This window comes from Gouania willdenowi, chromosome 13 (assembly GCF_900634775.1).
Source record: "Gouania willdenowi chromosome 13, fGouWil2.1, whole genome shotgun sequence".
NCBI lineage: Eukaryota > Metazoa > Chordata > Actinopteri > Blenniiformes > Gobiesocidae > Gouania > Gouania willdenowi.
This window is the reverse complement of record NC_041056.1, coordinates 15,365,735-15,387,763: the sequence shown is the minus strand read 5'-3', so window position 1 is coordinate 15,387,763 and position 22,029 is coordinate 15,365,735. Positions and strand designations below refer to the sequence as shown.

General features: G+C 41.6%; 1 protein-coding gene across 1 annotated transcript in view; it reads left to right on the top strand.

Annotated features, from left to right (window-relative positions):
• Nucleotides 1-22,029, top strand: part of npas1 (neuronal PAS domain protein 1) — a 52,790-nt gene that overhangs the window by 30,719 nt on the left and 42 nt on the right. The window contains exons 6-12 of the mRNA XM_028464729.1: nt 11,699-11,873; nt 13,509-13,621; nt 15,161-15,357; nt 16,236-16,342; nt 16,531-16,678; nt 18,883-18,995; nt 19,095-22,029. The exon at nt 19,095-22,029 is cut by the window's right edge and continues 42 nt beyond it. Of these exons, the coding sequence (XP_028320530.1) occupies nt 11,699-11,873; nt 13,509-13,621; nt 15,161-15,357; nt 16,236-16,342; nt 16,531-16,678; nt 18,883-18,995; nt 19,095-20,182 (1,941 nt within the window). The 3' untranslated portion in view covers nt 20,183-22,029. The remainder of the gene's footprint in view (nt 1-11,698; nt 11,874-13,508; nt 13,622-15,160; nt 15,358-16,235; nt 16,343-16,530; nt 16,679-18,882; nt 18,996-19,094) is intronic.

The following is a 22,029-nucleotide window of genomic DNA, read 5'->3' as shown; positions in this document are numbered from 1 at the left end:
CTAAAGCACAACTAAAAGTACTAAAGACTCTGCTGAATTAATACTTTGAAATAAATCATGTTTGGTTTAATTTTGCATATTTTGACCTGCCCTGAAACCAGATGCAGACAGTGGTATTCATACCTTCACATTCACTGGTGTTCTGCCAAAGTGATTTACCTCTTACTGGTAAAATAAGGCCCTGAGCTGCTTCCAAACCATTAATGATATGTTGAAACTAATCGCTGCGTCACTGGAAAATGACTCAACTTACCAGATCAAAAAGAACAAACCCTGTCACCACAATTATTATGCTATAGAACAGTGGTTTTTAAACCCCCTTTTTCTTATTTATGAATCCAAGTACCCCCGTTTGTCTGACTTCAACATTTTGCTCAAAATTCTATGAAAAAATAACTATAGAGCATAATGATGGAATGAATGAGTGATCATAGGGATGGGCGATATTGACAAAAAAAATATCCCGATAATTTCTGGTATTATCACGATAAATAAAAACTATGAATAAAAAAATAAATAAAAAAATTCACAACTTAATGTAAACAGGTTCCTAACAAACACAAATAAATCTGATCACATCAACACTAGACACAATTAAAAAAGGCTAAAATAGCTGCTGACTCAGTTCATGCGCTGATATTTTATGGAATATATTTGTGCATGTGGATCACTATTAGTGTTATTGTATGCAATCTATTTCTTTCCTCACTTGAAATGAAATTATTTTCTAAAAAAAAAAAAAAAAACGTATGAAAAGCACAAAACTCCAATAGTGTTTTTACTGCTGACGAATCTTGATTGATAAATATAACTCTCTGATTTCCTATAATTAAACCAGATCAAGCTGATTTAATCATTCAGTATATTTATGTGTAATAATCTCAATAGTTACAATAGTCTAATGGGACCAGTTTTGTCTGTGAACACGTGAAATATAATTTAAAAAAAATTGCGTTTCACAAATTGGGACGGATAAAAAGTGACGTTAGTATTTATGCTAACATTTCATACAACATGTGACATGTTTAGCTTTCATCCTTCCATACAAGTGTTAAATCTGACCATAAACAAATCAGTGGCTCTCTGTGGCTTTATGACAGTAAGTTCTTTTAATCTTTTGACTTGGTCTATTCCTTATATGGAGTGGTTAGCATTAGCTCTTAGCCCAGTCTGGTGTCGATGCGTTAGCTTAGCATAGTTAGCTTTGGTTGAGTTTCCATTTCATAATCATTGCTGCAGGTTCATCTCTGTCCCCGTGTTTGTGGAACTTTGGATGGATCTGACGGAGGAACTTGGATTGGTTCACTTTGTTGGATGGTTGTCTGGTTTTAACCAAGTAACGGTCCATGATGTATCGCAGCACGGCAGCTTCAGGTAGCTGAGACGAGGACGTCACACATACAGACAGCGATGTGTGAGGGAGGCGGTGGCAGTGCACACCGTGGAGGCTCTGCGGCAGAGCTTCCGTAAACAGCGTTCTGGACATCTCCCACCTGGTGTGAGACTAAAACTGACCCTTTTATTTTTAGTTCATGTTCAAACCAAAATAATTTTCATCAACATTATGATTATAATTTTTAACTAAAAATAAACAAACCTTTTTAATGTTTTTGTTTGTTCATTTTCCACTTTCTCTCTATCAAGTACCCTCTGTCGTGCCATCCCGTACCCCCATTTGAGAAACACTGCTATAGGATAGACAGAAAACATCAATGCAGGCTACTAAAACAAGTATTCATAGATTTACAAATACTACCCTAATGTTGTTGAAAGTAATCTTTAAAACTACTATACTAATTATTTATACATTAAATCTTTTTCCTTTTCTGAAATAAAGTTTTATCCCTCCATTCTGTGGCCCACCCAGGCATCTGTGCACGCATGGATTTTTCCCGCCCCTGGTATGTTGAATAGTTCCACGTACTGATGCAAAAAGTACATTTTTGTCCTCTAAAAATCTGTTTCTTGTATCTGATGAATTACAGTCCAGGGCATCACTGTAAAGCTTATGGCAGTGAGCGCAGAGGTCCCGGTGCATTAGGCCTCTGTGCCTCAGTGAACATCTCACCTGGTCTCAATCAATAATGTCACTAAACTTCTGTCACAATTTTTTTTTTTTCTGTAGAAAGATGACGCATACAGATTTGTGATGGAAAAAAAACCGAACGGAAAATTTTATGTGGCTCATAATAAAAGTAATAATGATAATGTTATAATGTAATCGGCTACAAAAAAATGGCATTTCATTGTAACCATTTGTACCATTTCATGTAATCAATGTTGTTATTAGGGATGTCCTGATACAACTTTTTCACTTCCGATACGATGCCAATGTTGCATCGTTTGATATTGGCTGATACCGATATTAATCATATTCGATATCACCCTGGAATCATACATACTTTTATTCCTTATTTTGTAGTGTGTCATTTTTGGAAAGGCTTGATCAAGTGATATTACTCAAACAGAGAACAACTGTCAGCAACATTTGGTACAAGAAAACCTGACCCATTTAATATTAATCAATGGGTTACATATAATTTAACCTTAAACATAAGGATATTCTACATTGAATAAAATACATTTGAAAAAGTAATCATTGCAACTCTCAATAAATCCAATAAAGGGACTACTCGTATCAGAGATTGTAGATGCAGTCCGATATAATACATTTTTGCTGGTATCGGACTGATATCAATATCGGGATCGGGACACCCTTAATTGGTATCAATGTTATCAAAATCATGTTCCACTTTTTGGTCAGCGATGTCCTGAAATATATAAGTACACCAAAGACAAAAACATGCATTCCTCATCACGTTTGTATAGTCTCTGTTGCAGTCGTTAGCCTCGTAAAGCCTTATTTTAATATAAGATTTCTCAGATTACTTCATTGTTTGTATAGAAAAACAAGACAAATAAAAGTTAGAGGCATAGTAATATATACCTTAAACTCAGGGAACATAAGGAACCCGAGCAATCAATTGTCCAAATATTTGGTTAGGTTTGAAGTATAATAAGAGCAAAAGCGTTTATGTTATTTTCACTATCCTTTTGCCGATACACATGCACAATAATGGACGTGCACACACGCTAAACACGATCAAACATTCCAGGGTATAAAGTTAAAAGATAACCATTCAGCAGTGAGACTGGGGGGCAGCTTGAGGATGGAGCCCAAGAGAAGAAACAGACTGCCGCAGACAGACAATTACACGAGAGAGGGGAAAAAAAAGTGGAAGAATAGGAGAGAGGCAGAGAGACAGCGCTGGAGAACAGAGAGAGTGTGTGTAAATAGAGTTTAAATGTGCTGTAGGATGAAATTCGCCTTGGGATTGCCTGGGTAAACAAGACAGCCGAGTCTTTGGTGGAGATGCTAATAAAACAGAGCTGTTCTTATCAGCTGAGCAGATGGCCTAACCCATCATGTCTCCTCAAACAGGGCCCGAGCCATCAACATTCTAATGAAATTATTTATGATCGAAGATTAACTTTAAAACCTTCAACATACAACACCACGTTTACTTTCCCCGAAAAGATGAGAGCAGGCCATGGACAGAAATGGTTTATGATCAGAAAGAGACAATCTGAAGGAGCAGGTGGAGGGAGTGAGTGAGGTATATGAAAGGGAGTATATAGAGTATTTATGGACACAATGGCATAGGATGAGGAAGAAAAAAAATTTGAAAAAAATCAGGGAATTGAAGAGTGGATGGGAGAGGACAGAAACATTTCCCCATACTTTGTTGGCAAGTGGAGACAGAGCCACGGGGGAGACAAAGGACAGACAAACAAACATGTTTTGAGCAAGTAAGTAGACCCAGTGGTTTGTTTTAGAGGGCATGTTGCCCCTGTGGACCACCCCCTTTCCTGCACCTCCTGTCCCGCGTGTCTGACCCTTCTGACCTGGCTTACACCCCGAGACGCTCCCCTGACAGTGGGGTTGCTTAGCCGGCTTAGTCCAGGTCAAGCACCTTGACCAAGGGCATAGCCTCCGCCTCCTCCCCCCGCGGCGCCTACAGGTATAATTTTTTTCCCAGTTACTTTGTGTCCGAGGCAGACACACGTACGGCACTAAACCTGGGAAGGAACGCTCCACAACAAATGAGGTGGGAATGGAAGAGTAGGAGGTGCAGGAGGAATGGACGGAGGGACAAAAGGAAGGAGGAATGAGAAATTGTCCAGTGGAGACAAGGGAAGGATGGAAGTAAGAGTGGAGGCCAGGAGGATGAAGAAATGGATAAATGGGGTAAAGAGAAGGGAGGATGGATGCTAGATTGAGGGAGGAGAGAATTGATCTGCGAATGGTTTGTATGCAGCCCCGCTACCCCCCACCCCCCACCCCCCTCCCCCTGTCTCCTCTCCTCTCCCATCAGTCAGTGAGGGCTGAGGGCTGAGAGTATGTTGTGGACCACTGCCCGGATGCCTCATACATATTAAAGCCCCCTGCTATTATTTATATCATGTCTCTCCTTTCCCTGCCCCCCATCCCCACCACACCACCATACATACATGCACGTACATACCCACACACACACGCACACACACACACACACACACGAGCTGACAGACAACTGCTCACACAAACAATGACACACAATGACACACGGAGACATAAAAACAGACAGTCTGGTCACATACGCAGAGAAACAGAGCGTGTGCGTGACTGCATATGCACGCACACACTCGCACTCACACACACCTGCCTGAGTGATCTCGGTCTCCTCTCACGTCTCCCTTCGCGCCACATTCTATACCTGTTTTTATGTCTGAGCCTGACTCATCCTCTCAATCGCTCCGTCTCTTTTTCATCTTCTCATTTCTGTCTGATCTTTTTTCAATCCGTCCCTCCTGCTTGTGATGGAGTGATATTATTCGGATAGGTCTTAAGCCCGGTAAAGCCTATAAGGACCTGTTTGTTTCTGTACTTGTTTTCAAATACCATAAGGCTGTGGGATTGTGTCTCTTTGAAATGGCTTGTCCCGTGTTCTTAGCAGAAGTAAAATGAGTCCTTGTTTGAGAACGACATGACACTGTGAAGGGGAAATGCTATTTATGATATACACCTTTGACCTCCAACACACTTGTCAACGTGTATAAGTAAACAGGATATTACTTGTTTTCCTAAAAAGCAATCAATTCCTGTGTTTTAGCAACAAATCCCAGTCTCATTTGTATATTATCCAGCTTACTACCACATAGATGTGAGATCTCACTGCCGGAAGCATTTTTGCCTCCTGCAAGAGTTTTTCATTTGTCATGCAGTGATATAAAAGTGAATGCAATATGAACCTGAAAATTATGAGCATTTAACTTGAAAAAAATGTTTGATCGGGAAGGAGCCAAAGCATTTAAATAGTGCTTTTCATTGACACTCAAAGCGCTTCACATTGCATTATTGTTTCACTCCACACAAAGTGGTGGTAAGCTACTACTGTTGCCACAGCTGCCCTGAAGCAGAGTCACAGAAGCAAGGCTGCCATAGTGCATCATCGGCCCTTCCGATGCTAGGTGTCCTTGACCACAGTGCAGGATAACGGACCACTTGCTGTCGAAGGCATACAACACAGCGACCCGCAAGGGGCAGGTCGGTAACTCCCTCTCCCATCTTATGCTGGCCCTCTCAGCTTCTCTATCACAAGCATTGGTGGATGCATTGGTGATAGATTTCAGTGATGCTTTGCTTCATGCCTTTGCCCTCATGGCCAGGGAAATGGGGCGTCTGATGTCGACGCTGGTGCAAGCTCAAGGGCAGGTGTGGTTAGCGCAGTCACCCCTGACTGATGCGTGCCAAAGAGTTCTCCGTTCCCTTCTAGTGTAGCTGGGCGAGCTGTTTCGATCAGCTGCCCTCAATGCCCTGGAGCGCTTCGCCCAGGCAGGGGTGACCTGGCAGCAGCTTGTGGGCCTCCAGAGGCCCAGAGCAGCTCCTGGCAGATCCAGGGCCTCCACGATCGCTCCTCGACAGTGGCCCCAGAGGTCAACATCTAGTAGCTGTCAGCGGTACAGACGGCCAGCAGAGCAGGCTGAAAAATTTTGCCCCGCTGCATGCCTGCCTCCAAGGCAGCCTAGGGGTGCAGTACCAGGTCCCTTGCCCCCCCGGTACCCCCAGCTACTGGCCCGCAGGCACGTTGGATGCCTGAGTGCTGTCTACTCTCACCCAAGGCTACACCTTGCAGTTTTGACGCCAACCCTCACTCAGGATGACCATCATCCACCACCTGAGGAAAAGCCCTGGCTCTGAGCCAGGACTTGTCCACACTCCTGGCCAAGGGTGCCATCAAGCCTTTAGACCACCTGCTGCAACCAGGAGGGTTCTGCTGCCCTCGCTCCTCTGCAAGTAGACTTGCTGAAAGTTTTACGTTACCTCAATTATTGGCTTGCCTGTGTGCCCTCTCAAACAGCCAAGGATACAGCCCTGCTTTTGGCCCATGTGGCCGGCCTGGGGTTGAGGGTGAACATGAAGAAGAGCTGTCTGGTTCCCTCCCAGCGGCTTTCGTATCTAGGTATCAACCTGAATGCTTTCCCCATGACGGCCAGCTTGGCACCCGGATGGGTGGACGACATCCTTTCCTCTTGGTCCCATTTCAGGATAGGCAGGAGACTGCTTTACGTTCAGTTCCTGCGCCTCACAGGCAAACTGACAGCGGTATCACGGGTCATCCCCCTGGGCCTGTTGGTTCTTCCGATGCCAAGTTACACAGGCATTGGGTGGTCGAGGTTACCTGGAGGTGCATCAGATCTCTAACCCCGTGGGGAGAGAGATCATTTCTGGCCAAGGGGGTGGCCCTGGGCACCATTCTGTCCCGCAGAGAGATGGTGACGGTGGATGCTTACCCGGCAGGGTGGGGTGCCGTCTGGCAGAAGCGGACTTTACGAGCCCTGTGGTCTTCCCGGAACAGCATCAAGCACATCAGTGTGCTGAAGCTGCTGGTGGTTCACCTAGCCTAAGAACACTAAGGGCAGTGGCAGTGGCACAAATAAACCACAAGGGTGGCACCAGCTCATTGCAGTTACTGCGGGTGATAGTGTCTCCTAGGCTGGGCAGTTCCCCGGCCGGCCAGCCTGAGAGCAATGCATGTGCCGGGGGAACAGAACCAGGTGGCGGATTTCCTCTCTCGAAGGGGACCCCACCCGGCAAATGGAGGCTTCACCCCGAGGTGGTGAAAAACCTCTGTGAACCTTTTGGGGAGGCAGAGATAGACCTCTTCGCCTTCGAGAAGTCAACCCACTGGCCTCTTCCACCCGAACTCAATATGAGAACAAGTTCAAGAGGTTTTCTGTCTGATGTGCTGACAGGCGTTGGACCCAGTCCACTGCCTGTCGACCACTATCCTGATTTTTCTCCGGTCCCTCCTGGATAGTGGCCACTTACAGTCCACTTTGAAGGTCTTTGTTGCCGAGATTTCTAGCAGACATGCCCTGGTGGACTCGACCACAATGATATCCCACCGGTTGGTGACCCGTTTCCTCAAAGGGGCCTTAAGGCTCCGACCTCTAAGGATTCAGAAGGTTCCGGCTTGAGGTACCAGGCCGACATCCTTTCAAACCCTTGGCACAAGTGGAGCTCAAGTGGGTGTCTGTCAAAACAGCATTTCTCTTAGCCATTATCTCTGTTAAGAGGGTTGGCGAACTACATGCCCCATCATTGGAAGACTCATGTTTGGGGTGGCACCCTGAGAGGGATGGGGTCACGTTGTGACCGAACGTGGCCTGTCTCACAAAGGTGTTGTCACCTTTGTATGTTAACCAGCCGATTGGGTTGGCACACTTTGAACCATTGTCAAAAGGGGTTTCAGAACTGCTGTGCCCAGTTCGAGCCCTGGAGACTTACATTAACGCTACATCAAGCATACACCGATGCGAGCAGCTGTTTGTCTGCTATGACTGCCCTTGGCAGGGCAGGGCCCTGTCAAAACAGAAGCTATCCCACTGGGTGGTGGATGCTATTATGCATGCCTCCACGGCCAGTACTCTCCCTCCACCATCCAGGGTGAGATGTGACTCAACAAGAAGGGTATCTACCTCATGGGCTTCTCTGAAGGGAGTACCCATTGAGGCGTTTTGTGCTGCAGCCTTGTGGACCTCACCCAGGACCTTTACCAGATTCTACAGGGTCAACGTGGCTACGCCTCCTGGGGGCGGTCTTGGCCATTAATCCCTCAGCATCCAGTGTGTGAGGTGGGTGTCCGGATTCCTCATAATGCTCTTAACATTGCTCATCCAGTGCTAAAGCACCGCCACTGTCGGTCAGTAGGGATGAAATAGAACTAAAGTTTTGTACATAACTGCGGTTCTATGAATCTCGGACGACCCCCAGAGTGTCACTCGGAATCTCTGTGGTTTTGTGAGAAGATTCTTAAGGAACTTGTTGACTCCGCGGGGTCACTCGGGGGTCACATGTGACTTTGTTGGTATAGGTGCTCGACCAGTGCGTACATGAGACATAGATATTCAGTGCTAAAGAACCGCCTCTGGCTGTCATTCGGGATTCATAGAACCGTAGTTACGTATGTAACTTGCATTATTGTTCCCCTGCACTCTCATGTGGTGCAAAGTGTGTGCGTGCTATGAACAGTGGTGTGAAGTTCAGCGTCCATTATAAGTCACGTGACTAGTTTTGTTTACACCACCATGTCATTAATAATAATAATAAAAATTATAATAATAATAATAATAATACATTTTATTTAAAAGTGCTTTTCAAGAAACTCAAAGAAACTTTTCAGGTTCAAACAACAGCAAATACAGTGATGAAAATAAAGAAATGTACATCAGAAAAAAGAAAGAACAGTAAGAAACAGTAAGCAACAAATAAATATAAAAAAAATGAAAATTAAAGCTGCGTGAAACAGGTGAGTTTTCAGAAAGAGAATCCGACCCATATAATGCACCAGGTGTGCTTTTTACCTTTATCGACTTCACACTCCACACAGTCAGTGTTCCTGCATAACAGTGTGTTTTACAGTGCCTTAGCTAAATGCATTCTCTGCTATTAGCTAGTTAAAAACACAAAAATCATACTTGATCATGTTGTTATGACTTTATAACTTTGCTCACTCATAGGGGAAAGCTAGTTTAGCACTGACCTAGCACTGGATACAAATTAATTGGTTTAATTCAACTTCAGATTTCCAAGGAGAAAAAAAGAATAGGTTTCTTCTTCCTTGTAAAGGAAATATTTATTTAAAAAATCACTTTGAACAAATACTGAACCTTTGTTGTTGTTTAGCACAATACATTTACTGAAACAGAGTTGCTCATACATTTCATTTGTATTGCCATGTTACAATACACAGATTTTTCATACAAACAAATATATCAAGATGAACTCAGAAAAATTGTGTGATTAATCGCGAGTGCAAATTGTAATCGTTTGACTAGCACTAGTTTTAATAAAGACTCACTTAGGTTACAACAATGATCTTAAAATGTGAGGAAAATCAAATTATATCTGAATGCAAACCAGGCTATTTTTTATGTTAATGCAGATATTTGGATAGAGTCACTGTGGTCAAACCAGAATATGACCTTAAAAAGAGTAATGTAATTATAACATCATGGGTTTGTGCTGGTCAGTTGCCAGATGCTTATCATTCTTGTTGTACGTTTGCTTTATTGGTGTCTCTTTATTAGCATTCAGCGTGAACGTGAATGCGAGTGTGTTTGTAGTGACGTTCACGCTGTGGTTGAGTCCTGAGTCAACGGGGACGGGCTTCAAAGCTTCAACTTATTGCTGTTTCACATACAGTAACTATCCATTCATTCATTGTTCTAGTGCAGAAGATGTTATAAGGTTAAACGTTCAAAGAATAAACAGATTTTAAAAGAACTTTATAACAATTTAAAAAAAAAAAAAAAAAGGTATAATAAAGATAAAGCACTAATAACATTGCATAATTACTATAAAGTTTAGATTTTTCATGTTTTCCATTTGCTTGTCTGGGTTTCATTAATGTATACTGGTTTCCTTATCATCAAAACATGCATGGTATGGTTTAAAGTTGAGGTTTGCTAACAGGATCAGCCCCTCACTGTGCTTTTGTTCAGCTTTTCACCTGCTCCATAATGACGAATGGTGCATATTCTACTGAAAAATTGTTCCAGTTATTAAAAACGATGTGTTTTTATTTCAATTTAAAATCTGCATTTTGAGTAATTCTTTTTTACTATTTTATTACCTCTTGAATAGTGCTAACAAACACCTGCAGACCTGTTAATTATTTTAATAATAATAATAATAATAATATATTAATAATAAAAGGGGGTTGTTAGGTACTGAACACATAAGGTGTTCAGTCATTTCAGAAAATGTGTAACATTGCAATATATTTATCCACGTTGTTCTCATTATTTTTATTTTTATTTTTCTCTGTATCTTGCACCACAAGAGTTGTCTCTTAATTTCATTGTACCTTGTGTATAATGACAATAAACTCATTCTATTCTATTTTCTTACTCTGCATAGGCTTTTTTTGTTTGTTTCAAAGGCTAGTTTTAGAACAAGCATTTTAATAGATGTTCACCTCAACTGGTGCTCATCAAATCCAGTGATTACTGATATTACAGGTGGCATATTTTTTAAATGTGTGAAGCTAAGGGACTTTTTCCTTCCCGTCCATCATCCTTCCCTCACTTGTTGGGGTTTCCTCCATCTTCTCCCTCTGTCTCTCTGTTCATCTGTCGTCAATCGCTGGCTTTCCTCTGCTCCTGTCTTCCCTGTTCTCTCTTCTTCCGCTCCCCGGCTGTGATGTCCTTGAGGGCCTGCTGAAGCTCCCATAAAGCCTGCAGTAAATGGCTCTAATCCGGTAATAAATGGCTCTGTCCTACAGACAAGGGTGTGAGGCTGCTGCTGCAGCCACAGCTTTATCAGATGGAATAGTATTGGCGCGCGCGCACACACACACACACACACACATTAACGGATGCAATAGAAGCTGCATACATGTGTGTTAAACTTGCATGCTGTTACTCTGACACATGAGTACCATGCAGCACACACTCATTTCTACACCTTCAGATGGAGTCACACCTTCTCCAATTGTGCTGCTTTTACGGATGCCTTGCAAGAGCAGCGCCATTATTACCTTTAAATGATTAGAGACGCGACTGTGATGCATTATGATTATATAGAGCTGGATGAGCTGTAGCAGCAGTGCTGTTTTCTGTCTGTCTGCTAGGATGAAGTGTAAGTGAATGAAGAAGCAAAGAAGGCTGGGGGGGTATAAGGAGAATTGTAATGTGACCTTTGGAGGTACTTGGAGTTCACCTGTTTTTAATCAGCAAATACAATTGATTTTTATCTCATCTGGTTTTATTTGTGTTGCACTGTAGTCACATGCTCCTCTGAGACTCTGTGTGTGTGTGTGTGTGTGTGTGTGTGTGTGTGTGTGTGTGTGTGTGTGTGTGTGTGTGTGTGTGTGTGTGTGTGTGTGTGTGTGTGTGTGTGCGTGTGTGTGTGTGTGGTGTGTTTGGGTGGTAGGGAGGGTGCAGGGCAGGGTTGTCTTACAACCTCCTCATTCCTTGTTGAGTTGTAACCCTGAGCGGTGCTTTCATTTTCCTGTCATAGTGTATATTGATTTTCTCCTTCGTGTGTGCGTGTGTGTGTGTGCGTGCATGAGTGGAAGTGTTCTCATGTGTAGTTATATCTTCTTATTTCTGCTCTAAGCTTGTTGGTTTTTATTGCTGTGCCTCTCCACAGGTGGAGCTGACGGGCAGCAGTGTGTTTGACTACATCCACCCTGCGGACCACGTAGAGATGGCCGAGCGGCTGGGGATCAGGCCACACCTGCGGGCCGAGGCCGGCTGCATCACGGGTCCTGAGAGCGCCTCCAGTTCTGCGTCTACCTCCTCTCTGGCTGGTACCCCCGAACCTGGTACTGTCACACTGTCATCCATCAATTAAATCTCTTCACTCAATTTATTGAATGCAAACAGGTTCTGTGTGATTTTCTGGCTGTTAGCACTGCAACAGTGTTGCACTTTTGTGAGTTTTATTTTTTAAAAATTGCATCATAAACACCATTATAATTGTAATTAATTAGTGAAGATAACCCCTGCATCCTCACTTTTGTTATTGTATTTTATTATTGTAGCATTTTCTTCCGTCGCAGATTTCTGCTTGTTTCAACTCCATCGTTTGACCGATTTTGTTCAAAAATGTTCCCATTCATTTAAATAGGGAAATCCCCCTTTTCAATTTTTTCCCCCTTCAGTTTTGAACTTCAGCTGTTCAGCCATTATTCAACTGTTCAGCTTTTAGAACATTCAGCTGGTCCAACTTCTTAAAAATCTTTAAAAATAAATTCTCATAATGTTAGAGTCCTAATTGGGGGGTTAGATTCTTTTTTTTCATCAGCCAAATAGGGGTGCATTTCAGCAATGCATCCTCACTTGCATTTTCTTCAGGAAATGCTAAATATTCTAGTTATAATTGCAATAATAATATTATTACCACCGCCAAGGCATTTATTTGTTGTTGTCTGTTGGCAGGATTAATTTAAAAGTACTCAATGGATTTTGAGAAGTTTTTAACCAAAGATTGACTTTACTTTATGGAAAATTCCATTTAACTTTAGCGGGGATCCAGATCAATATATTGATTCTGGATCAGTATCAAAAATAAATAAAATTTCTATAATTACCGGCAAATTCATATCTCTGTTCTTAATCGACCAATCTTTATGAAATTTCACTCAGTTATGTAAAGTTGATTCCTCAATTACCCCACAGAGTTTACTCTGGATCAGATTCTAGTTGCAAAGAAAATTGGGGTTCTTATTAGCGCTGGGCAATATATTGAGATTCAAGATATATGGAGTTTTCTTTTTTGGCAATACAAAAAAATTACAATATTGCCGATATCGATATATATTTTTTATAGCTCATTTTGTATTAAAATGCTTGTTTCAGAAGTCGCTGCTTTCGCTACTTCTGAGAACAGCATGAAAAGCACAGTTGGATGGATTGCTGAGTGCGTCCTAACCCAGACCTTCCCCTAAACAAGCCACACTACAGAACTCACTCACACGTGCTGTCCCGAATAGGGAAAAAAGCTAAAAGTGGCAGACAATGTGCAGCTGTTTGTTAATAAATGAGCCTGTGTGGCATTTTGCATCAGCAAATTTAACCCTGAATTGTTTTTGTGGTCTGACTTTATTTGAATTAAAAATATTGAAATTTCTATTGTATATCATCATATTGAGAAAAATATTAAGATATGAGTTTTGGTCCATATTGCCCAGCCCTAGTTCCTAGTTTGGACCTTCTGTATCGTTATCACTGGGGATATAAAGTCCTCTTGTTTTATTTATTCATTTATTTATGTTGCTGGAAAGATTTCAACATTTCCTGAAATATTGTAAAAATTTTGCTATGTTAATATATTTATGAATTGCCTTCTCTTCATAGGACAGCTGTCAAAGCTTTCTGCTGAGGGAGGCTGACTTACTGTGAGTGTAACGTGTGAGAAACCCCGTTGACTGGACTGTCACATCTCTTTTTTTCATTAGCTCCCTCCAGTCCTCACTCTGCTGCTGACGATTCCCCTGATCGTGGTTTCTTCATCCGCATGAAGTCCACGCTCACCAAGAGAGGCCTGCATGTCAAGTCCTCTGGATACAAGGTGCAGTATTAGAAGGTTCCAAAATTGCTTTCGTTTTTCTGTTTATATTTGCTGGTTTATATTTGTGCTGATTAAGAATGTGCGATAGTTTATCGTGTACGATATATCGTCAAAAAAATCACCGGTAAAAATCTGTCATCCCACAATAGAAACAATACATTTCCATGTCGGAAATAAGCGAAGGAAATGAGCCCTTTGTCCCACAATTTAGGCAAGAATGCCCCCAAAAACCTTGTTCCATGGGACATAATTGCCCCCAACTTATTATTCTCTGGAGCGTTGCGCTGTTCACAGGAGCGCCACTGCAAAGCCTCCGCGGTGAGCGCCGTCGCCCCCTCACACACGCGCACACACAGACGGCGGTGCTCGTCACAGCTTACCTGAAGCTGCCGCACAGCGGTGCATCATGGACCCCTACATGGTTAAGACCAGATAAAGTGAACCAGTCTAAGTTCCTCCGTCAGATCCACACTAACTTCCTACAAACACGGGGACAGAGATGAACCTGCCTGCAATAATTATGAACTGGAAACTAACTAAGCTAAGCTAACTCACCGAAACACAGACTGGGCTATGAGCTAAAGCTATTGACTTCATTAAAGGAATAGACCAAGTAAAAAGTATATGGCTTACCAGGCACATATTTACTTATGGTCAGATTTAACACTTGTATGGAAGGATAAAAGCTAAACATGTCACATGTCGTGTGAAATAAGTGTTAGCATTAAATTAATGTCACTATTCATTTGTCCCAACTTGTGAAATGCAATATTTTTTAATTATATTTCACGTGTTCACAAGACAAAGCTGGTCCCATTAGACTAATGTAACTATTGAGATTATTACACCTAAATATCCTGAATGATTAAATCATCAGCTTGATCTGGTTTAATTGTACAAAATTATTTATGCTTTTCATGTGCTTTTTTTTTTTTTTTTTTTTTAAATCATTTCATTTTAAGTGAGGAAATAAATGAATTGCATACAAAAACACTAATAGAGTGATCACATTCACAAATATATTCTATAAAATATCAGCCCACGAGCTCTTTGAGTCGACAACTACTGTAGCCTTTTTATTGTGTGTAGTGTTGTTTTTATTTTTTTTAATTTTTATTGTTATCGTGATAAATACAGAAATTATCGGGATAGTTTTTTTTAGTGCCATCCCTAGTGCATATACATTGGGTTGCCAGTGTCCCACATCAGTTTCAAGGTGGTTGTTTTTTTTTTAAAACTGTTTATTGCTCTGACCTTATTTGACACTGGATCGCCTCACTTTCTTTATTTTAGACATTTCTTTATTGTGGAAATGCTTTTTATGCTTTTGATTTGGGTTTTGGGGCCCATAATCCTTCTCTCCTCTGAGGGTAATTTTTTTTAATCCAATGAACTTGTAGCACAAAGGTCTTTTTTTTCTCCTGCTGATCCTTCATAGAATCAACAGTGTGGGTGATGGATCAGGCAGACCAAATTCTACTTGACTGTCATTGTCTTAGACATTCTTGGTGTCGTGTTGAATAAGAATTCTTGTGGCAGGTTATCCACGTGACGGGACGTATCCGCTGCCGCCCTGCCCTCGCTCCAGGCTCCACACGTTCGGTGCGTCGACCAATGGGCCTGGTCGCTCTGGCCCACACTCTCCCACCCACCACACTTAACGAAGTCCGCATGGAGAGTCAAATGTTTGTCTTCCGTGTCAACATGGACCTACAGGTCACATATTGTGAGAACAGGTAGGAATTGTGTGTTTATCTGCGGAAATATTTTTAAATGTCAGTCAAATTTTTTTAACCCACGGGGAACTTTTGAAAAACAAATTACACTTTTTGAGCTGCGGTACCAAAATGGTACCTTTCATAAAACTGTCGTAAAAATGTATATTTTTTCCCCCGTTTATTTAGATCAGATCTTTTCAACATCTTCAGACCTAAAAACAAAGTTTTCATTTTATTTCTGTCATTTTTTTTTTCAATAAGAAAAACACAAAATTTGCATTTTTTTTCAAAAATAAGGTTCAAAGTAGAATATTTATTATTATTACTTATAGAGCTATTAATATTTATTGGAAAAAAAAAAACACCCTACAGCTGAGGTACCAAAACGGTACCCTTCATAAAAATGTCTTCAAAATGTTATATATAAATAATTTACCCACTTTTTTCACATCCAATCTTTTCAACAACTTCGGACCTAACCATAGATATAAAGTTTTTCATTATATTTTTATACATTTTGTATATATATTGTTCTTTTTGTCATTAAAAAAAAAAAAAATTAAATTCAACGAGAAAAACACAATTTATGCATTTTTTTTTCTTCCAAAAATAAGGTGCACTTTGTATTTCGGTTTTCTATCTCCTGTTCTATACATCTTGCTATAAAAGTGATCCTGGAATTATGAACATGATATTAAAAGAAGACTCCTGGCCACTGTTCATACAATTAGTCTTTAAACTGAATTAGATAATGAGAATTAAAAAAAACTGAATAAGCAGAAGGTACACGTGGCGTCCCCAAAGGTGGCCCTAGAGTGAAGACTTTGGCAGACCATCGTTCCTTTTGATTTGTTCCTTTGTATTTATCCAATGTGTTGCTTTCTGTGGTTTCCCAGGATCTCAGAGTACATGGACCTGACCCCAGCTGAGGTGGTGGGACACACATGTTACCATTTCATTCATGTGGAAGATCTTGAAAACCTCCGGCAGAGCCACGAGGACTGTGAGTGACGTCTTTGCAGTTTCTGAGTGCATCAGCCTCTGTTAGACAGAGATCCTGTTGAAACCCTTTGAATACCATGTTGTGACAGGCGCCATCTGCTGACACCTAGATGAACTGTCAAACCACTCACACCGTGTCCTTCTTTTCCCTGTGCCACCCCCTCACATTCCCCCCTTTAACCCTGTCAGTGCTGAGGAAGGGTCAGGTGGTGACCGGCTACTATCGCTGGCTGCAGAGGAGAGGAGGTTACCTGTGGATCCAATCCACCGCCACCGTGTCCATCAACCACAAAGCTCCTCACGAACGCAACGTCATCTGGGTTAACTACATCCTGAGGTCAGTGCAGCTCCTCTGAAGTGCTGAAACTCGTTATTAATGCCAAACACCGTCACGCTTCAAAGGCATAGATGATGAAATAAAGGAAGATTAGGGGAATCAAGATTTGTATTACATCTGATGGGAGGAAATGGTGAGGACATTCCCTAAAGAGAGACATCAAAGCACATCACTTGTATTCCATGTTATTGGGAATTACAATTTATCTTGCCTTTGTTAAAAACTGATGATGATATTTAGTTAGTTAGTTATGTGAACGCTATCAATTACGGAAATTCAATTCCACAACACATTAAAGCCACATTCAGTAGATACGTAAACATCTAATTCAGCTTTAAATGATTCCTAACGTAAAGAAACCATTAAAATGCAGCTACTTTTAGTGGAGAGCGTAAAGCATCTAGAAAAAAGTCCTCCTTCTGATTCAAATCATTTTACAATTTAACAAAGTCAAAACCAAAATACAGCAACATTTAAAATAAATATTTACACATTTAAATTGAATTTATCTGCTTTTTTACCTGACTTTCAAGTAATCTTTAGCTCATCGTCTTATAAAAATATATCTGCTTGTCTTCCATTAAAACATTACTCTAATATAATGTAGTATATTATAAAATATCATATAACATGAAAATATTAACAATGTATAAATAAAATAATATTAACAACATAGGAATATAATGATATTAACAACATATAAATATAATTATAGAACACATTAATGTTCAAAATATAAACTAACCTAAATAATATAAGAATTCCTTTATTAATCCCAGGGGGAAATTGCTTTCGTTACAGCCACGTAAGAAAAAATCACAAATAAAAGAATAAATTGTTTAACAAAGATGAAAGAAAGAAAAAACATTAAATAAGGATCAGATACACACACATTTCATTCATTCACACGATTCATAATAATAATAATAATAATAATAATACAAATTTACAAATATGATACAGATATTTACAACCGTCAAGCTTTGAGGTTACAGTGATAAAACATATGACATTTCTGAAAACAAGTAAACATTACATGAAATCAAGCTATTTGGCAATCGATTGGAAATAAATATTTTTGAAATGTAATAAATGTACATTAAATTTGACAATAACATGTCTATTTTTAATTTTTTTTAGATATTAAAAAATCTTTGGGTCTTTTTTTGTTTTCTTCTCCACACACTCGTACACGGAAACAAAGTTACACACACACACACACACACACACTGGACATAAAAGAGTGTGCACAGCACCAGAGCGCTTAGACAATAACAAGTGGATCAGGCTAAATTTCAATGCTAATTGGACTGAAGCTACATAATTACTACAAATGGATGTCAGAATTTTGGGACTGAATGGTGTTTTAGTTAATTAGTGCTGTAATTACAAGAGCTCATTACCTCCCCCAGCCTTCTGCTCCTTGTATGAGCTTAGCTGTGCATTGGTGGGCTGCTGAGTGGGACGCTGTGCATGTGTGGGTCTGTGGAAGTTTGTGCTCATGTGTTAGTGTACGTGTGTTTGCAGGTCCAGACGTGTGTTAGGTAGAGGGTTGAGTAAATTAGAGTGTCAAACTCATGGCCAGGGGGGTAAATCTTGGCCCTTTGGTGCATCCAATTCGGCCCGCAGAGGAAAGTAAAAATGACAGTGAAAACATGAATCATTGTGTAAATGAAACCCAACAACATTTGTAAGGAGCTGACAGTTTTTCTGGTGCTTATATTGCATGATAGCGTTCTAAAATTTCTTCCTAATTCCTTCAATTTTCCCTTATTTAAATAGAAATTGGTCAGAAAATTTATGAAATTTAAAGTGAAGATCCTGTTGGGACTGATATCTGTCATTTATTGCTTGGATATTGTCAGTTTCTTACATATTAAGTATTTTTTATATTGGTAAAAGTGTAAACTAGGGCACAATAATTTTGAAATGACTAGTTTTCCTCCATAAAATCAGTGGCCCACTTCAGATCAAACTGTGACATATTTGGCCCCTGAACTAAAATGAGTTTGACACCCCTGGGTTAGAGGGTTGTGTGGCAGTTTGAGGTTGTCATTAGGTTGATTGTGTGTTTGGATTTATCTCCATGTGTTCAAAAACCATTGCAATGATTGAATAAAATGTAAGCGTAAGTGCATTTAATGATTTATTCATATGTCAATCCACTTTTTCTCCTTCCATTTTTTGCACATTCATTCATCCAGTCGAACAGAGCTCCCCGACACACCGCTGGATCTGCAGCAGCTGCCAGAGAGCATTAGAGCTGAGCGACTCCGAGTCAGCTCGTCTCCCACTAACAGCTCCCCACAGACCCGAGGTACGCGCACGTTGCCCTCCGCTGCCGTGTCACTGACACGCACAAATGTTTGCTTGCTCTTTCTCTTTGTTCATGAAAAAAATCTTCCTTCCTTCTTAGGCTCGCTGCAGGTAAAGAGCTCTGTGGGAAAGTGTGACCCTGATACGAAAGGCAGAGACAAATTCACCCCCGCTGCCATCCAATCAGAGGACAGGAGGAAGCGCCTGCTGCGGCCCGACCCTGAGGGGGCGCCTCCGGAGACCCGCCGCAAACTGGAGGAGCTCCGTCACACCGAGGAGAACGTGTCGGCCTCCTCTGACCTGGGGAGTGAGAGTGAGGGGGATGAAGAGGCAGAGTGGGAGCAGAGCATGGAGGACAGGCTGAAACAGGAAGACATAGAAGATGGAGGAAAACAAAGCCGAGGAGGAGAGGCTCCCACTGGGAGGGAGAGAGCAGGGAGGGTGCACAACGGCCGGGCTGTCATCCAGCAGCTGAAGAGCGTCGTCTCCCAGTCGCCTCTGCCCAGTAGCCCCAGCATCAAGACTGAGCATGAAGCCCTAACGGCCGGGGGGCGCTGGGGGTCTCACCCGCAGACCACCACCTCCCTCACACACACACCCCAGCCTCAGCCACAGCCCTCGCACGCACACACACCCTCAAACAACCTCACCCGTGACAGCCCGACCACCACCATCCCTGACTCCTCCTCAAACACTGAAGCCCCAGCTAAAGGTTTATTTACTCCCCCGTCCCCCGCCCTGTCCCCCGTCATGTCCGTGTCCTCCCCGTTGTCCCGGGATGACAGGGCGGTGGTGGGCGTGGTTAGTCGGAGCAGCAACGGTGCAGGGAACGGGCCTGACTTTGAGCTGCTACAGAGACTGGCTGCAGGTGGAGCAGCAGGTCGAGTCCTCTTCCATCCTCTGGCCCTCGGCCCTCAGGGGCCTCAGAGCCTTTACGCTCCGAGCACCATCCGCTACGCTCCACCTGAGCTCCCCCCCTCCCACCACCACAGCACAGGACACAGTGATGGCCTGCAGCTACGCTCGGACCATCACAAGGGACCCCCACCTGCCTTTTTCCCTCACCTGCAGCGGCTGGCCGGCCTGCCACCCTTCAGTGGTTTCTCCCCGTCTGACAGCCCTTTCTCCTCCAGCCTGCCCTTCTGTATGAACGGACTGAGGGGGGCTGCAGGCACCGAGGAGGACTGAGACTCAGAGGCAAGGAAAAATCAAAACGAAGGGCGAAAACAGAATGACAGGACAGAAAGAGAGACAGTGAAAAGGGCAGGAGGGACGGACGTGGCAGGACATTAAGCCTCGGAGGACAATACTAATTGGACAATGAGTTGAATTACTGGCGTCTCCAGTTTGTGACATGTTGCTTCCAGAGGAATTTACCACGCCGGATGGTTGTAGACAAGTGACAGCGACTCTTCCAGAAAACGGCAAATGGAAACTTTTGACTGCTTTTCCCTGAAGACGTTTCGTCTCCACTAAAAACCAAACTCGGCTGTTTGTTGTCTCTCTCTCTCCAGACGATTGTGTTGTCTCTTCCACTCAGAGAAGCCATATTGTACATAAGGACAAAACCATTAAAATCCTCATCTCACATCCAGCCAACCTCTAAAAACCTGTACAACAAGGTGAAAGGTATTTGTCTGAACGAGACTTTGGATTGCTACGTTTTATTATTGCAGTAATACACAAATCATAACTTCCACTGGGCTCTAGCTGAGAGTTTATATACAGTAAAGGATTCCTCTTAAAAATGCATTGAAAAGGCAAACTTGTGTTTTTGTATGAAACTCAGAAATGATTCAAATGCTCATCAGTCAGCCATACTTAAAGCACACTGTTGGGACCTAAGTATGAATATTGTAGTCCCAGATGTTCCATGGTATATACATATATATATATATAAATATATATATATGAAGGGAAGATGATGCAATGAAGACAGGATTATGGTTCTGTTGTTGGAGTATTAGTTATTGTTTGTTTGAATGAAAGCCATAATGTTGTTTTATTACTGTCCAGATTTTTATTGATTTTCCACCATAATAGAGAATTAAAATAATATGTCTAGACAGATGAAATAAGATTGATTTTTAGATGTCCAGTGCCATCTAAAAATGAGTTTGTTTATCCTCGACAAAGAGACTGTTTAGAGAGAAAATTGAGTGTTTTATCTTTTGAAATCTGTGTTTTTTCTGGAGCACTTACTGAAATCTGTTCTACTGTGAACTCAAAGCACTTCATGACTCAATCCTGTTAAAACAGAAAGCAACGCAGCAGTGGTCACTAATGTGGCGGGCTGCACAGACCGTGAGGTGCCGTTAAACAGGGAGCATTAGCAGAATCATTTGGAGCTTAGTTTCACTTTAATTCGGTCAAAAGGGAACAAAGTTACAGGTGCACAAAAAACAAACAAAAAAATATTTGTGTTTCTAAAAAATCCAACATTTTTGCCTAATTTGTACAAAGTACAAAGATGGAAACACAATAGTGTTTAGAAAGATTGTCAAGATTAAAATCTGCGCTTCCAAATTACGATTTCAGATCGTGTCCAAGCCACAAAACACTTTAATTTCAAGAAATAAAGATCGGATACTTTTTTTGCACTTTGCATTGAAGTTCTTTGACTTAAATCTATCTAATCTCTGGAAATCCTCTGCCTCTCTGCAAGTTTATGGATTGACGTTTTGCTTCCTAACAGAGATTAGAGCCGACCGACGGGCTGGCAACTGCATAAAACTTCAAACAGAAGAAAAGACGGAAGTTCTTCACACTCCGTCATGCTGCCACACATATGTGAGTGCATGCTTTTTCAAATGTTTACTGGTGTAACATGAATGTATGAGTGTGCGTGCATTTTTATTTTTTATTTTCTTTGTTTTTTTCTTTGTTTTTTACATGTTTCGGTGTTTGTTGTCAAATGAAACAGCTAACCCTTTTGCCTACCACTGTGAATCTAACGTCCTCCTCCCATCGATGTGAATATTTCACCCACTCATCCAATAAAATGAACACATGTAAAAAGAAACAATGACGCCGAT